We start from the raw sequence: 24,010 nt of genomic DNA on the forward strand, positions 1-24,010 counted from the left end.
AAATTCAGACATATCATATAGTGGTTTTAGACATTTTTTTTTTTTTTTTTTACTATTTGTGTCCCAGAATCTCTCTTATCAACTCACTAATAATTAAGATAGCAATATAATCTACCTTTCTAATTTTTAAGCTATAATTTCTAAGGTAACAATAACAACAATAATACAATTCTCAAGCTAGAAAGCAGTTTCTTTTCCATTGAGGGAAGAGCAAAAACAAGCCTGTAAAATCCTTTACATCCTCAGATAGAGACAATCTTTCCATTCTTACCAAGGGTCCTGTATTAGTTTCCTGCAGCTGCTATAACAAAGTACCACAAACTGGGGGGTTAAAACAGCACATATTTCTTTTCTCTGAATTCTGGAGGCTGAAAATCCAAAATCAAGGTGCCGATAGATTTGGGGTCTTCTGAGGTCTCTCTCTTTGGCTTGCAGATAGCTACTTTCTCACTACGGCTTCACATGATCTCTTCTCTCCCTGCATGTGAACCCCTGGTATCTCTCAATGTGGACAATCTAAGGACACCAGTCATGTTGGCTTACCCTAACCCTTTATCTGAATTTAATTTGAATTTAATACAGTCACATTCTAAAGTACTGGGAGTTAATGCTTCAACATGAATGGGGGAGGGAGAGGACACACAGTTCAATCTGTAACAAGGCCCTTCAGAATCTCACCATATTTACTGATAACTCCAATGCCATTAACTGCTTGAAATGGTTTGAAATTTAGAAAAACACTTTAATGTGGGCTCAAAAGCTAAAGCTCATGGAATTAATCACATAAGCTACCCTTTGCAAAGTCTGTACCCAACATTCGTCTTCACTCCTTGACTCTCAGATTTTGTTTCTTTACACCTGTGCACTCCAGTGCGGTAGCCACATGTGACAAGAGAGCACTTGAAATGCTCCAAACTGAGGTATGTTCTAAGTATAAAATACACTGGATTCCACAGACTTGGTAAGAAAAAAAAAAAAAATCTCAGTAAGTTTCATGATGATTGCATATTGAAGATTTTGGATAATTAATTTCATGTTTGTTACTACTTTTCAAAATGATTACTAAAAAAGTTTAAAATTACATGTGTCTTTCATTATATTTCTATTGGATGGTGATTTCCAAAACATGGGTTTATCATTTGACCTAAGACTTGCTTTGAGAGCTTTCTTACATTTCCAATTTAGAACTCTCCCCAACAATCCCTTTCCTTTTGTCACCCCTACACAGGTATAGGATTGTAGCATGATATCTAGTCCTTAACTGAATTTCAAACCCAAGGAACAGTGCCCCACTTGTTAGGAAGACAACCTGTAAAGCTAACTTAATGAATTCAATCAAAATGTGTTGTATTGAAATCCTACGGGACAAGTAGCCCTGTTGTCTTTCAACTTTCTCAGAAATGAGAGAAGTTGTAATTAATAGCAATTGACAAAGGTATTTATTTTTCACTTACCAGTAGTATTTAAAGTCCTATGTTCTAATTTTATCAAAACACTAGAACTGGGATTATCAGGATTCCTAGAAATTTTGCAGTAATTATTTTATGTATTTACAACTGTTAGATCTTATGATGTAGTTTGTTTTGCTTTAAAGTTGCTGTTGAGGGGCACTTGGCTGGGTCAGTCCATAAAGCATGTGACTCTTGATCTTGGGGTTGTTAAGTTCCAGCCCCAGGTTGACTGAAGATTACTTAAAAACAAATGAAGTTGCTGTTAAGCAGTGGAGAGGAAATGTAGATAGAAGTATTTCAGGGATCAGTAATTTATCACTCTTTTCAGGTACATAAAATCTAGTTAACATTCACATCTTTTTAAGGTATTTATTTCCCATTTTAAAAATAGCACTGTTGGATGTAATTTAAAGGAGTGCTGGAACTTGACTCCCCAGCAAGGACTGGAATCTTTACAGATTGAAAGCATGTTAAAATTCATGTTTGCTACACCCTGTTCTAAGCACTTTCATATGGCTGGGAACTGGAAAGAGAAAAAAAATGCTCAATATAGCAGTGAATGATTAAAGGAAAAATAAAAGCAAACAGCTCTGCTAAACCATTTTTTAAATTTTCAAAGCAAACTTAGTTATGTTAAACTACATCCCCTTTCCAAAGTATGTGAATGCAAAAAGGACCCTTTCCCCAAATTTTTAATTGCAAAATTTTATTGTTTATATACATGAGAAGAAAATGTAGATACACTGCATTGTTTCTTAAACATATTATCAAGCCCTATCATGAAAATGTTTAGCTGACTTGTTAACATAGAACTCACCTTCAATGGATATAATTATATATCCTAAGTATAATGTCAAGCATACCTTCCAAATCCCTTAAGCTGAGTAATAGTTATACTTACCATCAACACTTAAGATTTTAAGTTTTTCTCTAAAATTTGCATTTTAAAATTAAATTTGTAAAAAATCCTGTTTTAGCAAGCTTGATTATATCAATTGGAAAAACTTTATTTTACAAGCAATAGTAATTGAATCAAATGATAATTATAATCCAGAGGAAGTATTTTATAACCATAGCAAATGCCATTATACATACTGCCAATACAGATTTAATAGACAATACTGAACTGTACAAGAGTTATTTATTTTTCCTTAATCTCAAAGCTATTGTTAGTAATACAAAAAGCCGTATTAACATTTTTCCATTAGAAAACAATGTGATGTACAAAACTTTGGATGAAAAGATATATGTCAAATTTCATTTAAGCACTTGGTGGAAAATCCACCACTCCAATACCACCCAAAGTGTTTTAGGCAATTAAAATCAAAATAATGCATCTTAATTCCAGCTGTTAAAAAAACAAGCCTAGCAATATAGTTGGCTACACAGTATTTTTGACTACTCACGAGTTAATTTTTAAAATCCACTTTTTGTTTTTTGGGGGAGTCCTCCCACACAGTAGGCCCTATACGCGGCCAAGCAGGTATTTGAGAAAAAAGTTGGTGAGGTTGGAAATACCCCATAAAGCAGTCCTTTGGTTACCAGATCTGACTTTTAACTTTCAAACATCCTTCAAGATCAATACTCCCTAACTAAAAGTACATTCTTTTCCAAATGCTATTTTTATTAGTGGAGAGGGTATTTGGTAAGGAGAGGACATGAACTATTACTTATGATCCATTATTCCAATTAATAGCACATGTCAAAAGCTAATTTATTTTTCTAAAGAGTTTTAAGATTTGGTGCTTGTTACAAATGTGGTTCACTGACTCACCGTGAACCCTACAAGGCATACTGCTTAAAAACAGCAAGCAGGTGTGTGTATTTACCTTTGCATTTTATGAAGTAATGGTATTTGATACACACCTTTATCTTCAGATTCATTTCAGGATCCAGTGAAGGAAAAAAATAAATCCAGTTAGGGGTGGTAAGAGCAGAGGTGAAACTAGTAAGGATTATTACTATATAAGAAAAGTATTATTCTCTATCTTTTCCTTTGAGTAACAAGATACTAACACACTACTTTCATTTTAAAAAACTGCAACTATTGAATTGAGGCAAGTACTGGAGGCCCATAAACTGACAGTGTTGCCCACTCGTCACCATTACTTCTTTACATAAGCCTGTTTCCTAAGGTATAACACATAATCTAAGCAATATTTGGAAATTAGCCAAGCACTAAGCAATTACAATGGCAGGTAATACACCATCAGTTTTTGAAACACATTTGGCCACTTTTGTGGCCCATCTGCAGTTTGGATTAAATAGACTCTCACTCAAGTTTCTGGACTTGCATGACAAAAATGTACTTTATGAAATTTTCACATGACATTTAAAAAGTCATCAGGTCACACCACTTTTGTATTAAATGATTCATTCTGACATGCTACATAACTATGATAAAAATAACTGTGGACTTTTTAAATGAAAACTCAAGGTCAATGCAAAGTAAATGGTAACAGACATGGAATGTTGTAAGATCTTCCTGTATGTAATCTGACACTGCTGATTATGAATTTTCAGTTTGGAAATTTCAGATTAAAAACCACAAGAAAATTTACTCTTGATGGCATGCAAGATGTTCCTCAAAATTACCCTCACGACCTAGAAGTCTCAGTATTTTATCAGAACATAAATAAACACAACAGATTTGTACATTTTATTCACATTTATTTTTCGCTTTTAGTGTGCTCACAGAAAATTAGAACACCTTAAGCAGGAGTTTAATAGCAATTTTTGTAAGCAAAGTTACATTCCATCTCTAAGTCAAATTGGTCAAAGCTTCTCCAGTATTTACAAAACATGATAGACAAGATGCTACACAAAACCATTGCATCTGAAGATTTTTCCTTTATTCTCAAAGACGACTGGAAAAGAAAGCATTGTCTGCTGTAATCAAAAACATACCACAGTATAAACAGTAACCATTCCACTTATCACAGCTTGGTTGAGTTTAAAATTTGTGTTTAAAAGGTCCAAGATGACTGCAGTTTTACAAAAATGGGCAGGGTGGAAAGTTGCAAACTTCATGTGCTTCTGGATATCAAGATTTGTTTTTATACAATAGTCACAGTTAAAAACACCCTGCTGGTAATACATAATTACACTTTATTAAGGTCATAAACCAGCAATAAACAATAAAGCCTATACAACTTGTAGTTCTACTTAATCACTGACTGGTACAGCTAACATGAGATAAGTGAAAAGTTCCTATGGTTTAAATGAACTCCTAAGACTATGATCTTTTTTAAAATCTGGGTATTGGTGTTTTTTTTTCTCTCTTTCCTTCTTAATCAAGACTTGTAGTGTTGTAAACCTGCCTCACAAAATACATCGTAATAACTTTTCTTTAAAAAAACAAAAACAAAAACTAAGCCTTTACACCATCATTTCTAGTGGTACATTATTCTTGGCAATGTCACGCACCACTTCGATTTCCCCATCGTGGCCCCTATCACTTCATTTGATATCCCTTTTGACCCACCCATCTCCTTCATATATGGGCATGTCCATAGATTGACAAAAAAAAGTTTACATTTTTGAATAAAGATGCAAAGTATGCAAAAAACATTAATACTGATGCAAAAAAATAAAAACAAAAGAGAAACAAGGCAGAGGAAGGTGTTTAAGCTCTCCTCGACCTGTTGGAATGGTGGTAACAGAATGATTTGAGATGGGATCTGTGGGGAAGGAGGGGGAACAAAATTTGCTGCTTTTAAAAAAAAGTAAAATAAAAAAAGACATCTTTAAAATCAATCCCTGGTTGTAGACAAGTTCTCCAAAACCAGTACCTGGCACCACTCCAACAAACAAACGGGGGGAGAAAAGTTCTTCGATTATCTCAAAAATCGGGCCCTTTTACTCTGCCGCCTCCGCCGGGGGGGCTTCCGGACTGCACTCGGGCTGGGCCTCCTGTGAGGGGGCTGCGCAGGCTGACGAGGCTGACGCGGCCGCCGCCTCCTCCGCGGGCGCCGCCTCCTGCTCGGGGGGCGCACCGGGCCCGGCGGCTGAGGGCGCCTCGCAGGCAGCGGCGCTGGCCCCGGCCTCCTCGACCTTCTCCTCGGCCTTGCTGGGCTCCTCGGGGGCCTTGGCCTCCTCGCTGGCGGGCGGCTTCTCGGGCGCGACGGCGGCCTCCTCGGGCTTGGCCTCCTGCGGGTCGCCGCCCGCCGCCGCCTCCTCACCCGCCGCGGCTTCCTCGCCCGCCGCCGCCGCCTGCTCCCCGGACGCCGCGCCCGCCTCTGAGGCGGCTGGAGCGGCGCCCCCGGCGGCCTCGTCCTTGCCGCCTTCGGCGGAGGCGCCGGCTGCGCCCTCGGCCTCCCCGCCCTCTCCCGCTTCCTTCTTGTTCTTCTTGAAGGAGAAGCCGCTCAGCTTGAAAGACTTCTTGAAGGAAAAGCGCTTCTTTTTTTTTTTCGGGGTCTCGTTGCTGGGCGAGGGCGTGGCCCCGTCCTCGGCCTTGGGCGAAGACGTCGAGGAGGCGGCCGACGCGGCCTCCCCCTCCGCGGCCGAGGGCGAGCCCGGCTCGGCGGCCTCGCCCTCCGCGGGCGCCTCCTTCTCCGCGGGGCTGGCCCCGGCCTCGGGGGCGGCTGCGGCCGGCTCCTCCTTCTCGGCCGCGGCGGGCGACGCCGCCCCGCTCCCGGCGGCCGCGGGCTCCTCCTTGTCAGCGGCCGGAGCGCTGCCGTTGGCCTGCAGCTCCTCCTTGGCGCCCGGCTCGGCGGCCGCGGGAGAGGCGTCGCCGTTTACCTTCACGTGGCCATTTTCCTGCGGGGCAGAGAAGGCGGGAGTATCACTGAAGCGGCCCGGGCGCCGCCATTGCCGCCCCCACCCCTGGGCCGGGAGGGACCAGTTACCCCCCTGAGCCCCTCTGGCTTTGGGAGTCCCTCCATCCCCTTATGGGGGGAACCGGGGTTGCCTGCCTAGACAAGAGCTCGCCGAAGAAACGGAGCAGTGCGGTTGGGGCCGCCCTAAAGAACCAGCAATAGCCTCGACCACTCAACAAATGCCCTTCGGATTTAAAAGTGCCGAGCCCCGGACTAGAAGGCAAGGGATAACCCATTCCTGCCTCCGCCTCACGGGGTCTGCAAAAGGAGAGCCACGTAACATACGATACACACCAGACGCCCTTTGGGAGAAGGCACTGAGCCAGAGCCCTACACAGCCCTCTTTTCCCTAAACCGTGAGAGGCTCTGCAAGACACCGAGAACTCCCAGGGGCATCACAGCGCTCCAGCCCGAAGCGCCACGGCTGCGCGCGCAAAGACCCTGCGCCACCCCCCCCCAAAGGGCTTGGGGTCGCCAGGGGGCGCTGCGCCTCCACCGCGCGGAGCTGGGCGCGGGCGGGCCGGCGGGCGGGCGCGGAGGGGCGGGGCCGCGGGGCCACCCCGCCCTGCCCAGCCTGGCCCTGCCCGCCGGCCGAGGCGCCCCCGAGCCCGGAACGCTCAGCCCAGAGTCCACAAACAAAGCTCAGGTGGCTTCCAGGCGTTCTGGTCCGAGCAAAACCAACAAGGCTGGGGGAAACCCTTGATTTCTGAGGTCTTGCCTCGGCTTCCACGCCCACCTTCGCCTGCGATTCTGTGAAGCCAGGGCGCGCCACGGCGGCTCATTTTGCATTTTTAACGGGTTCAGAGTCTCTTGGCAGAGCTCGCCTTCCCCATTAGGTTAGAGTAGGCGAAGCTACACGGCCTCTACTCTAGGAAAAGAGGCGTGGTGGGTGCCCAGTGTTTGCGAAGCAGCCACCCATGGCCGACCTCTCGCGCCCACCCAACCGTGGCCATCTGCCTGGGTCCGGGCAGCTCTGGGGTGGCCCCCCGCAGTGGTCCAGGCGCCGCCACGCACACGAACAATCCCGACCGAAATACACGAATTGCCTTTTACTGACCATCTGGACAGGTTCTCTTCAGGGACCCACCGAGTCTTCCCACCCCAGGGATACCATTTAGAAGTCGGATGGGTGTGTAATTCCACAGACAGCGGACGAATAAAGATTTAGAACAGTGGGAAAGCCCCACGGCAAGATACTGAAACCTTTCAGCCGAGCTCCAGCCAGCCAGCTACCTTTCCAAGAACCCGGGGCACGCCGCCTCAGCATACAATAAGACAGCCTTTCCCTCCTTGCCTTTCTCCACCACCATTCCCATTCTCCCCCATCCTGCCCCCCCATCACACCAGTTCAGAAATGTTGAAAGCGACCCAGTCTCGACAACAAACACGAGAGCCACCCAAACACCTTTGTGCCCACCAAACACAAATGCAACCTGACTGGGGAGGAGGGGGGCTTAGCACCTACCTAGTCACGTTCTGCCAAGCTCCAAACACGCCATTTTAGACAATTTATCACTTCTTTCCTCTTGTCTACACAAGAATTTGCCAGGATTCTCCGAGAACCACTCCTCTGGGGTGGAGGAGAAGACCCCCCCCCCCAACCTCCTATGAGAAATTGACAATTTAGGCTATCGCTTTCCATTCAACTTTCAGACTGGAATCTGGCCACGCTCCTCTCTACGCCGAATGCGCCTAGGGCGCGACCGGGAGGGGAGGAGAAGCGTCGGGACTGGAGAAAGACACCAACGAAATGACCACAAACACAGGTAGAATTTACCTGCCCATTCGCTTTGGAAGGCGACGAGGCCACAGCCGCCTCCCCGGGCCTCTCCGCGGTGGCTTCTCCCTTCGCAGCGGTCTTGGAGAACTGGGCACCCATGCTGGCTTCTTCAACAAAGAAACTCAACAGATCCAAGGGGGGAACAAAGAGCCTCCGGTTGGTGTAACGACGGGGCGAGCGGCAGCAGCAGCGGCGGCGGCGGCAGCAGCGGCGGCGGCAGCAGCACACACACCGGAGGGAGGGGGGAGTGGGGGTGGTGAAGAGGACAGAACAGAACCGATTAAATACACTCCGGATAAAAAAATTTAAGTCGAAGAGATAAAAAAGCAGCAGCGCAGGAGGGAGGGAAAAAGGGAGGAAAAGTCGAGCACAAAAAAAGGAGCCCAAGTGTAGTTTAAAAAAAAAAAGAAGTAATAAAAAAATCCCAGATTTGTAGCCGCACTGTAGACAAGAGGAAAATGGAGAAATCTCCCTGGTTGCTAATAAGATGCGGGGTCCAACGCCCAAGTGCACAGATGAATGGGCTCGCGGGCGCTGACGCGGCCCCCGCGCGCGCCGGCCAATCCGCGCACCGCACACAAAGCAGGGGGCGGAGCCTGCGCGCCCGGCGAACAATGGAGCCGCGCTTTGCAAATGGTTTGAAAATCAGCCTCAGACCGAGAATTAATGTCCTCCAAATAAATAAATCAATTAAAAAATACATGCCTCTCGCCTCCCTCTGCTTGGAAATAATAATGCATCACTTGATTGGCTTGCTTTGTTTGGAATTAATTAACGCGGGAGGGGGGTACTTGTGGATGGGGGCGGAGAAAGCGTTAACTTGACTCGCTTTGACTCTTGTCGGTCTATATCCGTGTCTGTCTCTCTCCACTCGCTCCCCTCCCCCATCTTCCCCGTGTGTTTATGTGTATGTGTGTGTATGCGAGTGTTAAAGACAATGGTTGGGATTTGTATGCAGCATGTTTTCTTTCTCCGTGTTCCATACTGGTTTCACAGATACTCCACGGGGTTTGTTTTTTTAACGGTTGCAAATGTTAAATCGCTCCAAATTGAAAGGTATTTAAACCACGAAGATCGAATTTCATCAAACCACATCTCGAGTTAGAATTAGGTCTGTAGGCCAGATGTGGAAAATGCAAAAGCGGCAAGGAGCCTAAGCCACAGTCCCTACCCTATCCCACATTGGCATGAAATAAAATATTTCGATATTGGCCTGCGACGTTCATCGAATTCCTCCCACCCCCGACGATTCCCAATGAGTGATTCCCCCCACCCCACAATATAAAGTGAGGGCCATGTACAAAAAACCATAACAGTTTGCATTTTATCACTATAAGAAATGACAATTTTCCTCTATGGTGGAACAAGACACAGCCTCGAGTATACGAATCCATATATACGGTTAGGATGCAATTCGCGTAGATATGAATCGTTTTTCAGCCTACTGCCAGGATCGGATGGACTCTTTCCGAACATGTGTAAGTATGCATGCAAGCGAGTGTGCTCCTGGAAGGGAGGGAGGCAGCGGCGATGAAATTTTAAACAACCGGATTGACGACCACAGTTCTAAGGAGAAACTGCATGTTGAGAAATAGCAGGAAGATCCTCTGAACGCTCCAAGTCTAGCTGGGGTTGGAGAACAAGCTTCCATAGGGGGACACAGGGTACCTCCATCGCACCCCTTGCCACGGAAGTACCAGACGTTATTTGTGTGTGAAAGGCAAGGCACTGATTTAAAGAAGGGGAGGAGGCGGTGAAAAATCAAGGATACAGCCTAATAAACATTCTCCTACCGCCTACATTTTTGCTCCCAAAGTTTTCTCTCGTTTCCACATTAGACCCTTTTCTCGTTTACATTTAGTAATCCTGAAATGAATAATCTTTCGCTTATGGAAGTGAGAAGCAGTCGAGAGAATGGTTCATTTCTCCTGGTGTTGGCTCTGAATTCTCAAGCAGTTTTATTTTCTGCTTATTGCAGGGAAATGGGTCACACTTTGAGTGGAAAAGATGGTTGGTTCAAGCCAGTAACTCTTTGTTCAAGTATTGCTTTGCAAATCACCAAGCTGTACATCGTTACACGAAGCTTCGTCTCCTCACTGTCCACTGCCTTCAGATGCATCATTCCATCTCGAAGTCATATTCCCCAGAGCTGATGGTGAGACGTTTCCGTAGAAGTGTATCCTGCCAAACATATTATCACCCTTAAGGGAGCCCGCGGGCCTGGCCCAAGACCCCAGCCGCGGAGGTGGACGCGAATCCCTTGTATTAGCGGAGTTCCAACTTGAAAAGCCAGCTGGGCTGATCCAAAACCACCATCCCGGCGATTCTCAAAAGCTCATTTAAGGCTGTTGATTTCCCCCACCCCCAACGTGAATCCTGCCCCTTCCTCTGCATCCCCCTCCTGGTTTTAACTTGGGGTGATTGCTAGTTCGCTTTCGGATTTTCTCGCAGACGCGTCCCCAGCCCTCCATTTGGGGGCTGCTTTTATTGCTCCTTTGTTACCAGACTGCCGTGTAGCTTCCCCCCCACCCCCTTGCTTTCTCGAATGCCTATTTGCCTGGTATCGGCCGGTCTCCCTGGCAACGGCCACGAAAGATTCGGAGCCCGGACTTGGGGGGGGGGGGAAGGGGAAAGGGGCGGAGCCGGCGGGGGGGGGCAGGGAGAGGTGGAGGGGAAAGAGATGCTGCTGAGCGAGAGACAGCGAGACAGCGAAGCAGATGGCTGCGCGAGGGGGCGGGGTCCAGGCGGAGCGCGGGGGGACCCCAAGCGTCGGGGGCACGAGGGAACCAATCAATTCCCGCAGCAGCTGCAGGGCTAGAAAACAAGTGTAGACGCAAAGATTCGCTCCCCACGAGCTGTCCCTAGTTGGCCGTAGAAGACGTGATTTCCTTTCGATAACGAAAGCTCATTTATAGAGTAGGTTGGAAAGCCCGCGGTCCCCAGTAACTGATGGGGGAAGAGGTTTGCGGCTGCCGGGGGCGCTGAGCGCTGGGGCAGTTTCTCCCAACCTCTCCCAGCGTCGGACCAACCGGGGGAAAGCCAGGAACGGGGGAGATGGGTGAAGGCCGAGAATGGGGTGAGGAAGGAAGGGGCTGAGATATGGGAAGAGGCCGTTCCGTCCCGGCAACTACATAACGCCAAGACTGGAACCAGTACAAGTTGTACAGCGTGAGTATATAGGGCCTCAGGAGGTTGGTGCTCTCGCACCCAGAGCTAAAGGTTTTGAATGAAAGGCTATACGTATAAATATGATTATTTATGCAAATGTTGTTTAAGGACTCAAGAATTCAGAGCGAACAAGTAAAACAGGCAATGCCTGTGCCCAGCTCACCAAGAGGAAGCGCATTTATCTTTTATTTGCATTCTTTTCACCATGCACTGAGGTTTCTGAGATGATGGTAATCTGTATATGATTCTCTCTAGTAAAAGAACTATTTATGTAGAATACCTCAAAGTCATTTTTTCCTTAAAATCAGCCCTGGAAGGAATTTTTAGAGATTTACACAAATTCCTGAGGGCCTACTGTGGGCCACACATACTGATCTAAGTAAGCCTTGTTTTCACACCAGTGAACAAGACAGATGCAGTTTCTAGCCTCAGGGAACTTACATTTTAGGAGTCATCTGGTTTCATCCTCTCACCAGATGAAAAACCAGGCCCAGGAAAGTCGCCAGACTTTGTCAGATGGTAGAGGTTTGCAGGAAGCTCACCTCCTTGCTGATTCCAAGGTCCCAGCTTCTTCCACTACTGCCCAGCGCTGTCTAACCCTCACCTGACGCCACATACCACCGGGTAGGTCCCTTCATCCGTTCCTGATTTTATTTACGTATTTCTCCTGTTAAGTACCAGAAGAGGACTAGACATCAGCTGATACCAAAAGTACATGGGCGCAGTCTTTCCTCTCCTGTAGCTTCCACTTCATACTCTCTCTTAAAACTTTTTAGAATGTGGAAAAAAAGAACAAAAGACAAGATGGACTGTGTGCTAAAACAAACAAAAAGCCAGAAAAAAGATGAGGGCCACTGTTCTAGATTCCTAAATAAATATGCCTTTATCATCTGAAAGCATTCAATTTAGCATTCATTCATCATTCACAGAATATGAGATCCTACCATGTTTATGGCGTTGTGTTCCATTTTTCATCCTAGATTTTATATTACCGGAACTTTAATTCTACAGAAATTGATTAGTTTGGGATATAGGGTATAATAAAACAGACATAGGTCCTCATACATTCGACAGATATGTATTGAGTTCCTATCATGTGCTGGGCCTTCGGAACATATCAACGAACAAAAGAGACAAGAAATCTTTATGGAATTTACATTCTAGAGTGGAGAGAAAAACAAAAATTAGTAAGTATAAGTAAGCAAGTTACATGGAATGTTAGAAGCGTGTAAGTGTGAGGAGGGGGAACTGGAGGGTTAAAGAAGCCCCCCCCCCTTTTAAAAAAATCTTATTTATTTATTTGAGAGAGAGAGAGTGTGTGAGAGTGGAGAGTTCAGAGGAAGAGTAGACTCCCCGCCGAGCTGGGGGCCCGACATGGGACTTGAACCCAGGACTCCAGGATCATGACCCGAGCCGAAGGCAGTTGCTCAACCAACTGAGCCACCCAGGTGCCCCAAAGAAGGCCCTTTTAAAGCAGTGACGTTTAAGTAAAAACCTAAGAGAAGATAGGCATTAGTCAAGTACAGAGGTTGAGAGTTGTGTTCAGGTGGAGGAAATAGCAATGTGCCTGAGGAGGGAAGGGTTCAAATAGGTTTGGGAGGAAGCTGGAGAGATTAGTTGGGACACATTTTGACATGCCTATAAAACATGCTAGTGGAAAAGTTAAATGTGCAGTTATAAGAGTCTGGAGCTCAAAGACTTGGTTTGAAATATAAATATATATAGGTTTGTGACCCTTCCATATATAAATATTTTCTGAAGCCAAGAACATGCAAAAGACAAGAGAATGCAGAGTGTGTCTTCTGCTTTACAAGGCTAGGTAGAGATTTGTTGATTCTACCTCAAAAGAGCTAAAGAAATAGAATAAAATAATATAACACAAAATAATACAATTTTTCAAATGAATAAAAAAAGGAGACTGGGTAGAAAAACAGTCTGGGTGGCAAAGAAGACTGAGAAGGAACCCCCGAGGAGTAGATGGAAAAGTAGGAAAATGTGGTGTCAAGAAAATCTGTGGAGATCTATTTCAAGGAGAAGTGGCTAGTTTTGTAAAATGCTGTTGAGAAGTCAAGTAAAATGAAGACTGAAAAGTTGCCATTGTATTTTGCTGGTTTTAGAACAGCATTCTGTATACAGAATATAAAAGTTACTAGTTACAGACTCGAGAGCCGTTTTTACAGTATGTTGAGAGTGGAATCCAGAGCTAGTATTGAGGAGTGAAGAAGAAGATGGCAGCATAAATGGCCCTTTCTCTATGAAGCTTGACTGGGTAAAAGTGTGTGAAAACACAGGTTGTAACTAGAAAAGGATGGAATAATACTTTTTTGTTTTGGGTTGTGTTGCCTTTAATGGAGGATATTAGAGCAAAGTTGCTCTGCTCTGGAAATTAATCCAGTAGAAAAGAAATGCTATAGATATAAGCGAGAAAAGGAGTAATGAACAGGTGAAGTCCCTAAGAATCAAGGGGGGGGGGTGGAGATATAGGGTGCACACTGAGAAGTTGGCTTTGGAGAGACCCTGTTGCTTTCCTATAAAGGATGGCTACAGGTCTACTAGAGAGAATGAGAGCATTCCCTTCGGATGGTTTCTGTTTGTTCTTTTTTTTTTTTTTTTTTTTAAGATTTTATTTATTTATTAGACAGAGAGAGAGAGAGAGATAGGCAAGTAGGCAGAGAGGCAGGCAGAGAGAGAGGGCGACGCAGGCTCCCCGCTGAACAGAGAGCCCGATGTGGGGCTCGATCCCAGGACCCCGAGATCACGACCTGAGCTGAAGGCAGAGGCTTAACCCACTGAGCCACCTGGGACCCCAGGTTTCTGTTTGTTCTTGAAATCATAGGCTAAGAGCCAGGGAGCGTGGAAATTTCATTGTATAACAGAAGTTATGGAATGAGGATTGGGAAACATAGGATTGAGATTTGGGGGTAGAGTAAGACTTCAGAACAATCATGAGCACCCATCTGAGGTTAAAAAATCCCACGGATATTTAACCAGCGTATCAATGTTAATCTCTCATATGAAGTTTTAACTGAATAATAGTATCCATTACAATTCTTAAAATTACCAGCCATTCACTTTCTCAACCTTTATCTAAGTTGTGTTGCACCTATACAGTCAATATCTGCACAAAAAGTATAGATTGAAATGGCTCTGCTCTCATAATGCTCCCTTTTTAGTTAGCCTGTATGCTTTCATTACAGATACGTATAAGCATAATGAGAAAGGCAAGAGAACTTACCACGTGCCTGGCACTGCACTGTGTGAGCCTGTGCTAGGCCTGTGTTTCACTCTTACTACAAACCCCATGGACTCATGCCATTATCCCCATTTTACATTGGATACTTGGAAATTGGTGCTCAGCAAAGTTTGAAGAGTGAAATACAACTAGTGTGTTAGCTTGTCCGTTGAGGACTCTCTGATTTTAGGAATCTAATAAGGCCTCCAGTGATTGTGACAAAGCAGTGGGATCTCATATTTTGTATATAGTAGGAGCTTTATTAATTTTTTAATTGGTACCATATACTGAAATTTTCTTTAACTTTAGACTTCGCTTTAGTAGTATTCCTTATTAACTATGCAATGGCATTCAAATGAAAAGATTCTTTCATAGTTAGGAAACTTCAGAGTCACTGTTTATCTGTTCTGGAATCTCAAGGACTAACACCTGTACAATAGGAAAGAAGTTTCTGGAATGTTGGATGCCCTCCAGATACATAGGTGATTGCTACAAAACCACTATAAGCGTGAGTCTATTTTTAGTCACTGCTCTTCAGGTATATCAATTGAATTAGCAAAAGTTTTTATATTTGAAAGGGTTACCAAGGGGTGGTATACATTTTAGATTAAGAAAGGTAAACAAAAAGTAGGAAAAAAATAAATTTTAAAGAAAAAGTTTTCTCCAGGAATTCTCAATCTAAGCTTTTCTACAGTAGCATTTCCTAGACTTTGTAATATATACCCTCCAGGGACAGGCTGAAAACTTTCCATATCAGCTCTTGAAAGAACTGAGTTGGGGGAGGGAGATAATTCCCCTCCCATCTTTTTTTCCAGAGATAACAGGCGAGTAAATAAAGATGAGCAATTACAGTTTATATTAAAAGGATCAGGTTCCTAGTCTTACAGAATTACCTTATTCACTGCCTGAGCAAAAGTGAGAATACAAAATTCATTCAGAAAAAAGTTGACTTTTGGGGGTGATAGCATAGGAACCATGCAAAAGATAATTTTCATTATTATTTGGAAGTCATACATACTTTCTGATCTTAAATACTAGATTAACTTCCTGGCTAGAATGAGATATTTGAGGTGTGTTTCTTGAAATTAAAGTATAAAATTATATCAAACATGTATTTTTATTCCAAAGGATAATGTAGTTAAAAAAAAAAAAAGAATATGTTAAGCTTTAGAAATCACTTGTTGCAGTCAATAAATTGACACATTTTTATGAAGTTACTGCTAAACCAGACCTCAGTTAGGCCTGCCCTGGTTTGAGGGATCTTCTAGTGCATTCAGCACTCTGTTAGGCTTTCTGATGGGCTGACTGGGAAGGACACTGATATTCCTTTGCTCAACAGATAGTTATTAAGTGTCTACTTTATACCAGGCACTGGGTGATAGTGCTTTGCCTTCTATGCCTCATTGAATCCCCGCAGGTAGAAACCATTGCTTCCTTTGTATTCCCAAACCAAGCCCTCCGGGCGTTGGGTAACAGGCTCAAGTTCTGCCGCTCAGTAGTGGTCTGGGCTGGGTTCTGCATCTCGCTCATGGTAGTTCAAAGCCTGTGGCCCTGTTTCCCTAGCTACCATGCTGCCTTAGAGAGAAGAAGAATTTTATGGGATGTTTCCAGTTCTCTTGGAGGCTACCAAAATGCCCAAGAGACACTAAAAATTCACCGAAGGATATGAAAGTGTGTTTATGTATTGTGAGAGAAGTATCTAAAACCACACCTGTAAAATGAGAATTAAACATTTAAAGACAAGCGCGCGCGCGCACACACACACACACGCGCACACAGGAGCTCGCACATAGAATCCGACCAGTCAGATTCTTGAGCCTGGATACATGTTCAATAACTTTATCCAGAATACAGTCACTGCAAATTAGATTTTGCATAATTGAATAAAAAAGTGGTTAGGGGGCACATGGGTGGCTCTGTGGGTTAAAGCCTCTGCCTTCAGCTCAGGTCATGATCCCAGGGTCCTGGGATCGAGCCCCGCATCGGGCTCTCTGCTCAGCAGGGAGCCTGCTTCTCCCCCTCCCCTCTCTCTGCCTGCCTGTCTGCCTACTTGTGATCTCTGTCTGTCAAATAAATAAATAAAAATCTTAAAAAAAAAAGTGGTTAGGTTGCACTCAGAACTTACCTCTACCTTCCCTGGGGACGAAAGTGTGAGAGCTGTCTCGGGTGAAGTGAAGTCACTTGGAATGCAGGTCAAAGAGTGTGTGGGACTATAGAGAGGAAGTTACACTTCGGAAGAAAGCTCAGATGTGAGACGTGGCCAGGCGGTACAATTAGGGATGAGGAGGTGCAGACCTTCACAGTGCCACTGTAAGACGGTAAGGATGCCTGGGAAGGAAGAGGATCTCAGCAGTACATGTAGGGGCGATGACAGTGGGGCATTCCTCCACTAAGGCTACAGTTGGAATTGGGTTTACATTTTGGTTGTAGGTATAAACACTTGTTGGTTTTTAAAATTAAAGCAGTATTGCATGTATTTTTTTCATTTAATACCTACAGTAAATTCAAATATCAATTAAATTAATCTCCAATTATAAGAGAGTTAAGTAATTTGCTTGAAGTCCCAAATGTAGCTGGCCAGAGCAGCCAGTATCTTGCATTTGGCGGGGACAGGCAGACATTCTCACTGCCCTGTCCTGTCTCTGCCCTGGTGTAGCCTGTCTTCCACTCCCATGTCATTCTGATATTCAATAATAAGATAGTCACGGCACGTTTCTAATTGATTTTGAGTTTCATTCTCATTACTTCGAATACTGCTTCTTTGCCAACGACACTACGATCAGCATTTCTTGTCCTGACTGCCAGCCCAAATCCCAGATCTGTATCTTCTGCTGCTTACTGATCGGGGCATTGCTGTGTGTATATATTTCTAAGCACTACCTCAAACTGAGGTTATCATTTTCCCATCCAAGTTAGCATCACCTTCCGAAAGAATTTTATTAGGTTTCCCGGAAATGTTTTGGACTTTCCTCTCCCACTTTTTCCAGACTAAGAACAGAACCAAATAGAAGACCTTGTTAGAGTTCAATATGGCTAAACTCTCTGCTATCAATTAGAAATAAAAGCTAAAACAAAAAAACTACCGAACAAACCAAAAGCTTCGAGCTTTTGCATGTTTGGTCTGCCTACAAAGCTCTTTCCACCTTCACCATCTTTCTTTCGTGGACGCGTGATCCCTTATGTTGCCTTTTCTCCCTCTCAAATTCCCATTGATTTGACTTTGCAAAATACAAAAATAATCCAGTAGCAAGGAGAGGACTGGAGTTCTCACTGCATGATTTACTATAGCCCAGGACACCCCATGGATCATCCTTGTCAAATCATGCTGATTTTTTTTCTTTCAAACATCTCTGGTATTTCCCCCTCCTCAAGTGCCAAACTGAAATCGAGGTTCTTGATGCTTTCTGTCCGAATCACCTCCGAGGTAGTCTGTGTCTGCTCCAAAGCGTTCTCTGCCACAGACATCTCCCCTGGAACTCCCCTGATCAAAGACCGACTTTCAGTTGCCTGGGATCTCATCCCCCCATGCCCGACTTCCACGATTCTTTATAATCTGTCTCTGTAATCTCTAAGCAGAAGGTTAGTTTGGGTTACTGAGTGGCAATATATTAAACACTTTCTTAAAATTGTGTTATCTGCCTCCTGGTAAAGAACCAGTAATTACAAGTTTTTAGCATAGCCCCATTAAGTATAGTTTATAGAGAGAAGAGTGAAGAACTTTGAGATATTTCATAATTGAAGACAATTGAGGAAGCCAGTTTTCCACCAGCTTCTTTTCTTAGGGGCTGAAAAGGAGAAGGTTTCAAGGGAGATGTTTGCTGATTTCCCTTTCTGCTGAGGAGAGAGCACCGACTTTGAACTTTTTATGTCCTTTTCCAGTCTTATATGTTTGACTCAACCACACCAATAATTGCACCAGAAGGGGCAAAATGTTCCCATAAGAGGCAGAGAAGAAAAAATAGCATTTAGTAAGTAATAGACACTTCCACCTGATTGTGTAGATAAGACAAGTTTTTCCTTCTTGATCAAAATACTTTTTCAGGTTCTTAATGTTTCATTTTCTCACACTCACGCTTTTCCTGGCTGGGTCTTTTGTTTTTTTCCACTGTACTGTCCTAAGTGTTTTGAATGAGTTTAAACTATATAGTGCCTGTTAATGGACTAAAACAGGTAGTGATTTTCCCTACATTTGTTTTGTATTCTTTACACCAGATGCAAACAAATCTGCAACTTTTTGAATTTATAAGATCTGTATTATTATAATTGTGATGTTTTGAGAGTATCCCATAATAAGCAAAGAATTGTTATATTTGACATTGTCAGTACTTTTTGGAAAGAATTTCACTTTATCTTCTTTATCTTCTTTTTACCGATATGATCAAAAGATTCATTCAATTTTGTGGGGGAAAACAGTAAAAAATTGACATGATATAGGCAAACATCCACTTATAATTGTTTTTTCCATATTTTTTCACTTAATTCCTATTTAAGAACTTAGTATTAAGCCCTTAATGAATCTCAGAACTATTTCATGAAGCATATTAAAAGATAGTTTTTGTCATTGTATGGTCATATATGTATATATGTATGTGTGTATGTATATAATATATAATATAAATATATATAATACATTGAATAGTATATCTACTATATCTATATATATACTTTATATATTATGTATATTATATATTCCAATATAATTATTAGAGTGTGTGGCTATGCATAAACAATACAATATGAAGTTGAGAACATTGATTTCCACTGTCATCGTATCAGCACTCCTGGGAACAAGCAATTATCCTTTGAAATAATCACTTAATCAGAATAGCCAGCAGACCAATACCAATCTTCAAATCAGTTGGGGAAACATTTCTCTGTGGGATGGACCTCACAAGGCACATGAGAAACTCTGTCTCCATAATTTATAATTGGACTTTATGATGATGATTTTTATTACTGTAAACTGTATCACCCACTTTGATCACTCACTTTAATAATACTAATGCCTTCTAGGTACATTAAGCATTTCAGTATTCAATTAACTTTCAAAATACAGATTTATTCACAGTGCTTTTGGGTGTTTCTAAAATTAATACTTGTCTTCAGAGAATTTACCACTCCCAGGGGGAGACAGCTGTGGGTAGTGGGGCAGCGGTATTTCAGGACAAGAGTTCAGTTGCAGGTTCAGACAGGTGGCAGCTGTGTTGTGACCTTACACGCTGATTCAGGTTTCCTGAGCCTGAGTTTCCTCCTTTGTGAGATGTGGATGAAAATTCATTTCTAAAGAGTTGTTAAGATAATGTATTATTGGGGGGCCTGGGTGGCTCTGTTGGTTAAGCTTCTGCCTTTGGCTCAGGTCTGATCTCAGGGTCATGGAATGGAGCTCCTCGTGGGGCTCTGCATTCAGTGGGGAGTCTGCTTATCTCCCTGCCTCCCCCACCCCTGGCTTGTTCTCTTTCTCTCTTTATCAAATAAATATATAAATCTTGTTTTTCTAAAAAAGAGAATGTATTATTATTGTTTAAAGTGTGTTGTGTAAGGTGTTTTCTGTTGGGATTTGAATGAAAATAGGTAGGAGGTAAGTTGAGTGTTCTTTTTTTTTTTTTATTAAAGATTTCATTTATTTATTTGATAGACAGAGATCACAAGTAGGCAGAGAGGCAGGCAGAGAGAGAGGAGGAAGCAGGCTCCCTGCTGAGCAGAGAGCCAGCCCAATGCGAGGCTCGATCCCAGGACCCCGAGATCATAATCTGAGCTGAAGGCAGAGGCTTTAGCCCACTGAGCCACCCAGGCACCCCATGAGTGTTCTGATATAACTCATGGGAATAGCCTGGGGCGGCACTTAGTAAACTCTCAATAAATGTGGAGCTTTTCCTTTTCATCTTGGAATAAGAGGGATTTGGTGAAAACCTCCGAATAGATTTGGAAGTCAAAGAAACAAGCAAAACATCTATCAGCAGAACTGGTTCTTAAATACTTATTTGTAAAGTAAGCATTTTCAGTGAATCCATTCCTTGGGCAGAATTCCTGAAGCAATTCTGAGAGAAGCTGACCAGAGACTTCTAGGAGGCCCTAGAAGGCCTGTAACAGAATGGGTGATTCCATGTGAGGAGTTGTGTTTTTCTTCCAGCAAGCCAACGGCTCTCATGAAGCAAGTGGGATTATATTTCTTAATTAACGTCAATTTTAATTAATGTTTAGACTTCTACATGATTAAGCAAATGCTATATCCCCACATTTTGCTTTTCTTCTATCTTTTCTTAATCTATGCTTTTCCTTAAATATCCTACAAACCAGGGGCACCTGGGTGGCTCAGTGGGTTAAGCCTCTGCCTTCGGCTTGGGTCATGATCTCAGGGTCCTGGGATTGAGCCCCGCATCGGGCTCTCTGCTCAGCAGGGAGCCTGCTTTCCCCTCTCTCTCTGCCTGCTGCTCTGCCTAGTTGTGATCTCTCTCTGTCAAATAAATAAATAAAATCTTTAAAAAAAAATATCCTACAAACCAGAGTTGTTTAATATAAGTATGTGTTTGTCTTGCCTCTGTGGACATTTCCACTGGGCCTTAGTTGGGAAAGCCAGCAAAGAGAGTCAGGGTAAAGACAATTGGAAAAATTTAGACTTTTTTTAAATTCCACCCTTCTCATGGAGAGTCCAGAAAGAGTAATGAGCTTTCTTCAGGTTCTCTCTCTCTCTCTCTCTCTTTTTTTCCTGGGTAATAATTAAAAATATTGTTAACAGCAGTCTGTTAATTTATTTGTACCCTGGGTTTCTTTGGGCAACATTTTGTTATCCGTATGCAAATTTTATTTTTACAGGTTTTGCTTTCTTCTTTAATTTTGAAAAAATATTAAAAAGATAATTTATAACAGTTGTAATCCTCATAGTTATTATTATTGTCATCATGATTATAAAATATGAAAAATGTGATTACCTCAGAAGGCAGGACTGTGTCTAGTGTAGCAATGAGGAGTTCTGGAATCAAATACACTAATTTTGGGTCCAAGCTCTGTGAGGTTTCCATTGGTATCATTTCATTTTTTTGTTTGTTTTAAAGATTTTATTTATTTGTCAGAGAGAGTGCATATAAGCAGGGAGAGTGGCAGGCAGAGGGAGAAGTAGTCTCCCCGCTGAGCAAGGAGCCAAGGAGCCTGAAGCCAGATTCAGTCCCAGGACCTTGGGATCATGACCTGAGCCAAAGGCAAATGCTGAACCAACGGAGCCACCCAGGCGTCCCAGCAGTATTATCGTTCCAGTGATGGGATAGATAGCAAGGCCTGGAAAAGTGAAGCAGTTTCTCCCTAGATCACGCTGCAAAAAGTAGCAAAAAGTGGTCTCAAAGGCTTGGTAGCTGTGTTTAAACCTGCCCGTCCCCTTACAGACCAAGAACCTTGGAATGTCATAGAAGGGCGGACATCACTTTCAAATCGTTTCCTCACTCTTGCAGAGGTAGCATTATCACGTGATTCAAGGTTGGTGTCCAGCCCAGGGCACGGCTACTCTGACAGTGTCATTTGGCAGTGGTAGCTGAGAGTGCTCGTCTCCTCTAGGAGGAAATAGGGACTTTTAGATTCGGCCTTTATCCAAAGACAGTTTTAAAAAGTTGGCTTTGTGTGTATTTAGAATGGATCCAGAAAGATTCTCTTGTAACACTTTTCAGTGCTTCTGCATTAGCTTAAACCTATAAAAACTAAAGGTATCTACATAAAAGTGAAAAATAAGGAAAAGCAATGAACATATAACAAAAGAAAACTCTAGACTTTGAGGCGTTGTAACTGCTGGTTTGTTATATGACCAAAGAGTTCTGGGTAAGGTGGGAGCTATGTTAGTAAAGATACTACATAGTTGTAATGCCTGTTTTATCCATAGAAGTTTTTAATGAGAGGCACGCCATGGTGGCTTCGTCGATTAAGGGGCTGCCTTTGGCTCAGGTCGTGATGCCAAGGTTCTGGGATCGAGTCTCACCTTGAACTCCCGGCTCAGCGGGAGCTGCTCTCCCTGCTTGTCCTCGCTTGCTCTTTCTCCCTCTCTGACAAAGAAATAAATTTAAAAAATCTTAAAAAAAAGGTTTTTAATGGGAAACAATATACATGCTTGTTACAATTTAAAAAAAATGACACAAAAGAATATAGTATAACTGAAAAATATTCCCTTTCATTATTCCGCTACCCTCTATTAACAGGTCATGATATATCTTTCTGGACTTTTTTTCTATTTGTTTTCATGCTCCCACACAGCTATGTACATGGGCTTTACAAGTGCAGTGAATGAAATTATTCCGTAAGGCCCATGTATTCTATTTTGTAGCTTCTTTTTACAGCTTCGTATCTTGAAGATTCCCCCTAAGAGTACATAACAGAAAAACCTCGTTCTTGTTAACCGCCACGTCGTGTTTCACATAGAACTATTAAAATTTATTTACTCATTCCCCCTGTGGATGACTATTTAGGTTGTTTTAAATGTTTTTCGCTATTACATCATTAATATTCATATGAATATACATATATTCATATATATCATATATTCATAATTTGTCCAAATGTGTAGATATTTTTGCCAGATTGTCAGAGTAATATTGCTTGATCAAAGGTTGTGATTATTCATCAGAAGCCGTGACATATTGATGGGTGTTGCTGAATTGACCTACAAAATGTGGTTGTTTATAGTCCAATGAACAGTGATGAGATGCCTGTTTTCCTATTTCCTTGTCAAAACTGCATAATATCAGTTGTTCAGTTTTCTGTAATCTGATGGGAAATCGCTAGCAAGGTCAGTATTTTTTCACATTTTGATCACTTTTTTCTTTTGCTTGTTTTTACTCATTTACCTACTTTTATTGCACTGTTTGTCTTTTTATTGTTATTTGAAGAAACCTTTTAGTCTTTAATATTAAAGCAGTTCCCTCTTTCTTTCTTTCTTTCTTTTTTAAAGATTTATTTATTTATTTATTTGACAGAGAGAGAGAGAAGGAGACACAGCGAAAGAGGGAACACAAGAAGAGGCAGTGGGAGAGGGAGAAGCAGGCTTCCCCCGGAGCAGGGAGCCTGATGCAGAGCTCGATGTCGGGCTCTATCCCTGGACCCTGGGATCATGACCTGAGCTGAAGGCAGAGGCCAGAAGACTGAGCCACCCAGGTTGCCCAATTGCCCCTTTCTGTTCCATGTTGCAAAGACTCTCTTCCAGTCTGTCACTTCCTTTAACTTTGTTTATGTACTCTTTCATGGTGCAGAAAAATTTAGTTTCTGTCAGTTGTTTCTCTTATGGCTTCGGGGTTTTCTGTCTTATTTAAGAATGACTTTGCTGCCTTAAAAGTTCATTATATTTTCCTCATTTCTGTTACAATTTTTTAAATGTTATGATGATTCATTCAATTGGAACTTATTTTGAAATGTAGTGTGAGGTAGGGCTCCCACTTGATTCTTTTTCTCCTCTTCTACCACAATTAATTTGGAATGTTCTCTTTGATGTATACTAATGTTCTCCTAAAACCATGGGTCTGTCACTGGATTGGTTCTTCTATTCGACTAAACTATCTTCCTATTTATACACCAATAGATCTTTGTTTAC

General features: G+C 42.9%; 1 protein-coding gene across 1 annotated transcript; it reads right to left on the reverse strand.

Moving 5' to 3' along the window:
• Positions 1 to 2,151: 2,151 nt before the first annotated feature.
• MARCKS (myristoylated alanine rich protein kinase C substrate) lies at positions 2,152 to 8,525 on the reverse strand. The gene is made up of 2 exons (XM_080806343.1): positions 8,046 to 8,525; positions 2,152 to 6,209 (listed from the first exon to the last, which is right to left on the reverse strand). Exons 1-2 carry the CDS (start codon positions 8,145 to 8,147, stop codon positions 5,310 to 5,312), a joined length of 1,002 nt encoding a protein of 333 aa, XP_080662469.1. The 5' UTR covers positions 8,148 to 8,525; the 3' UTR covers positions 2,152 to 5,309.
• Positions 8,526 to 24,010: the final 15,485 nt, after the last annotated feature.

This window comes from Martes martes (genome assembly GCF_963455335.1).
Source record: "Martes martes genome assembly, chromosome: 6".
Lineage (NCBI taxonomy): Eukaryota > Metazoa > Chordata > Mammalia > Carnivora > Mustelidae > Martes > Martes martes.

Bases quoted from the DNA above. Each gene is read 5' to 3' on its own strand.
- MARCKS (XM_080806343.1), bottom strand. From the start codon at position 8,147: ATGGGTGCCCAGTTCTCCAAGACCGCTGCGAAGGGAGAAGCCACCGCG. The intron at 6,210-8,045 runs GTAAATTCTACC...TCTGCCCCGCAG, and splicing joins CTTCCAAAGCGAATGGGCAG to GAAAATGGCCACGTGAAGGT.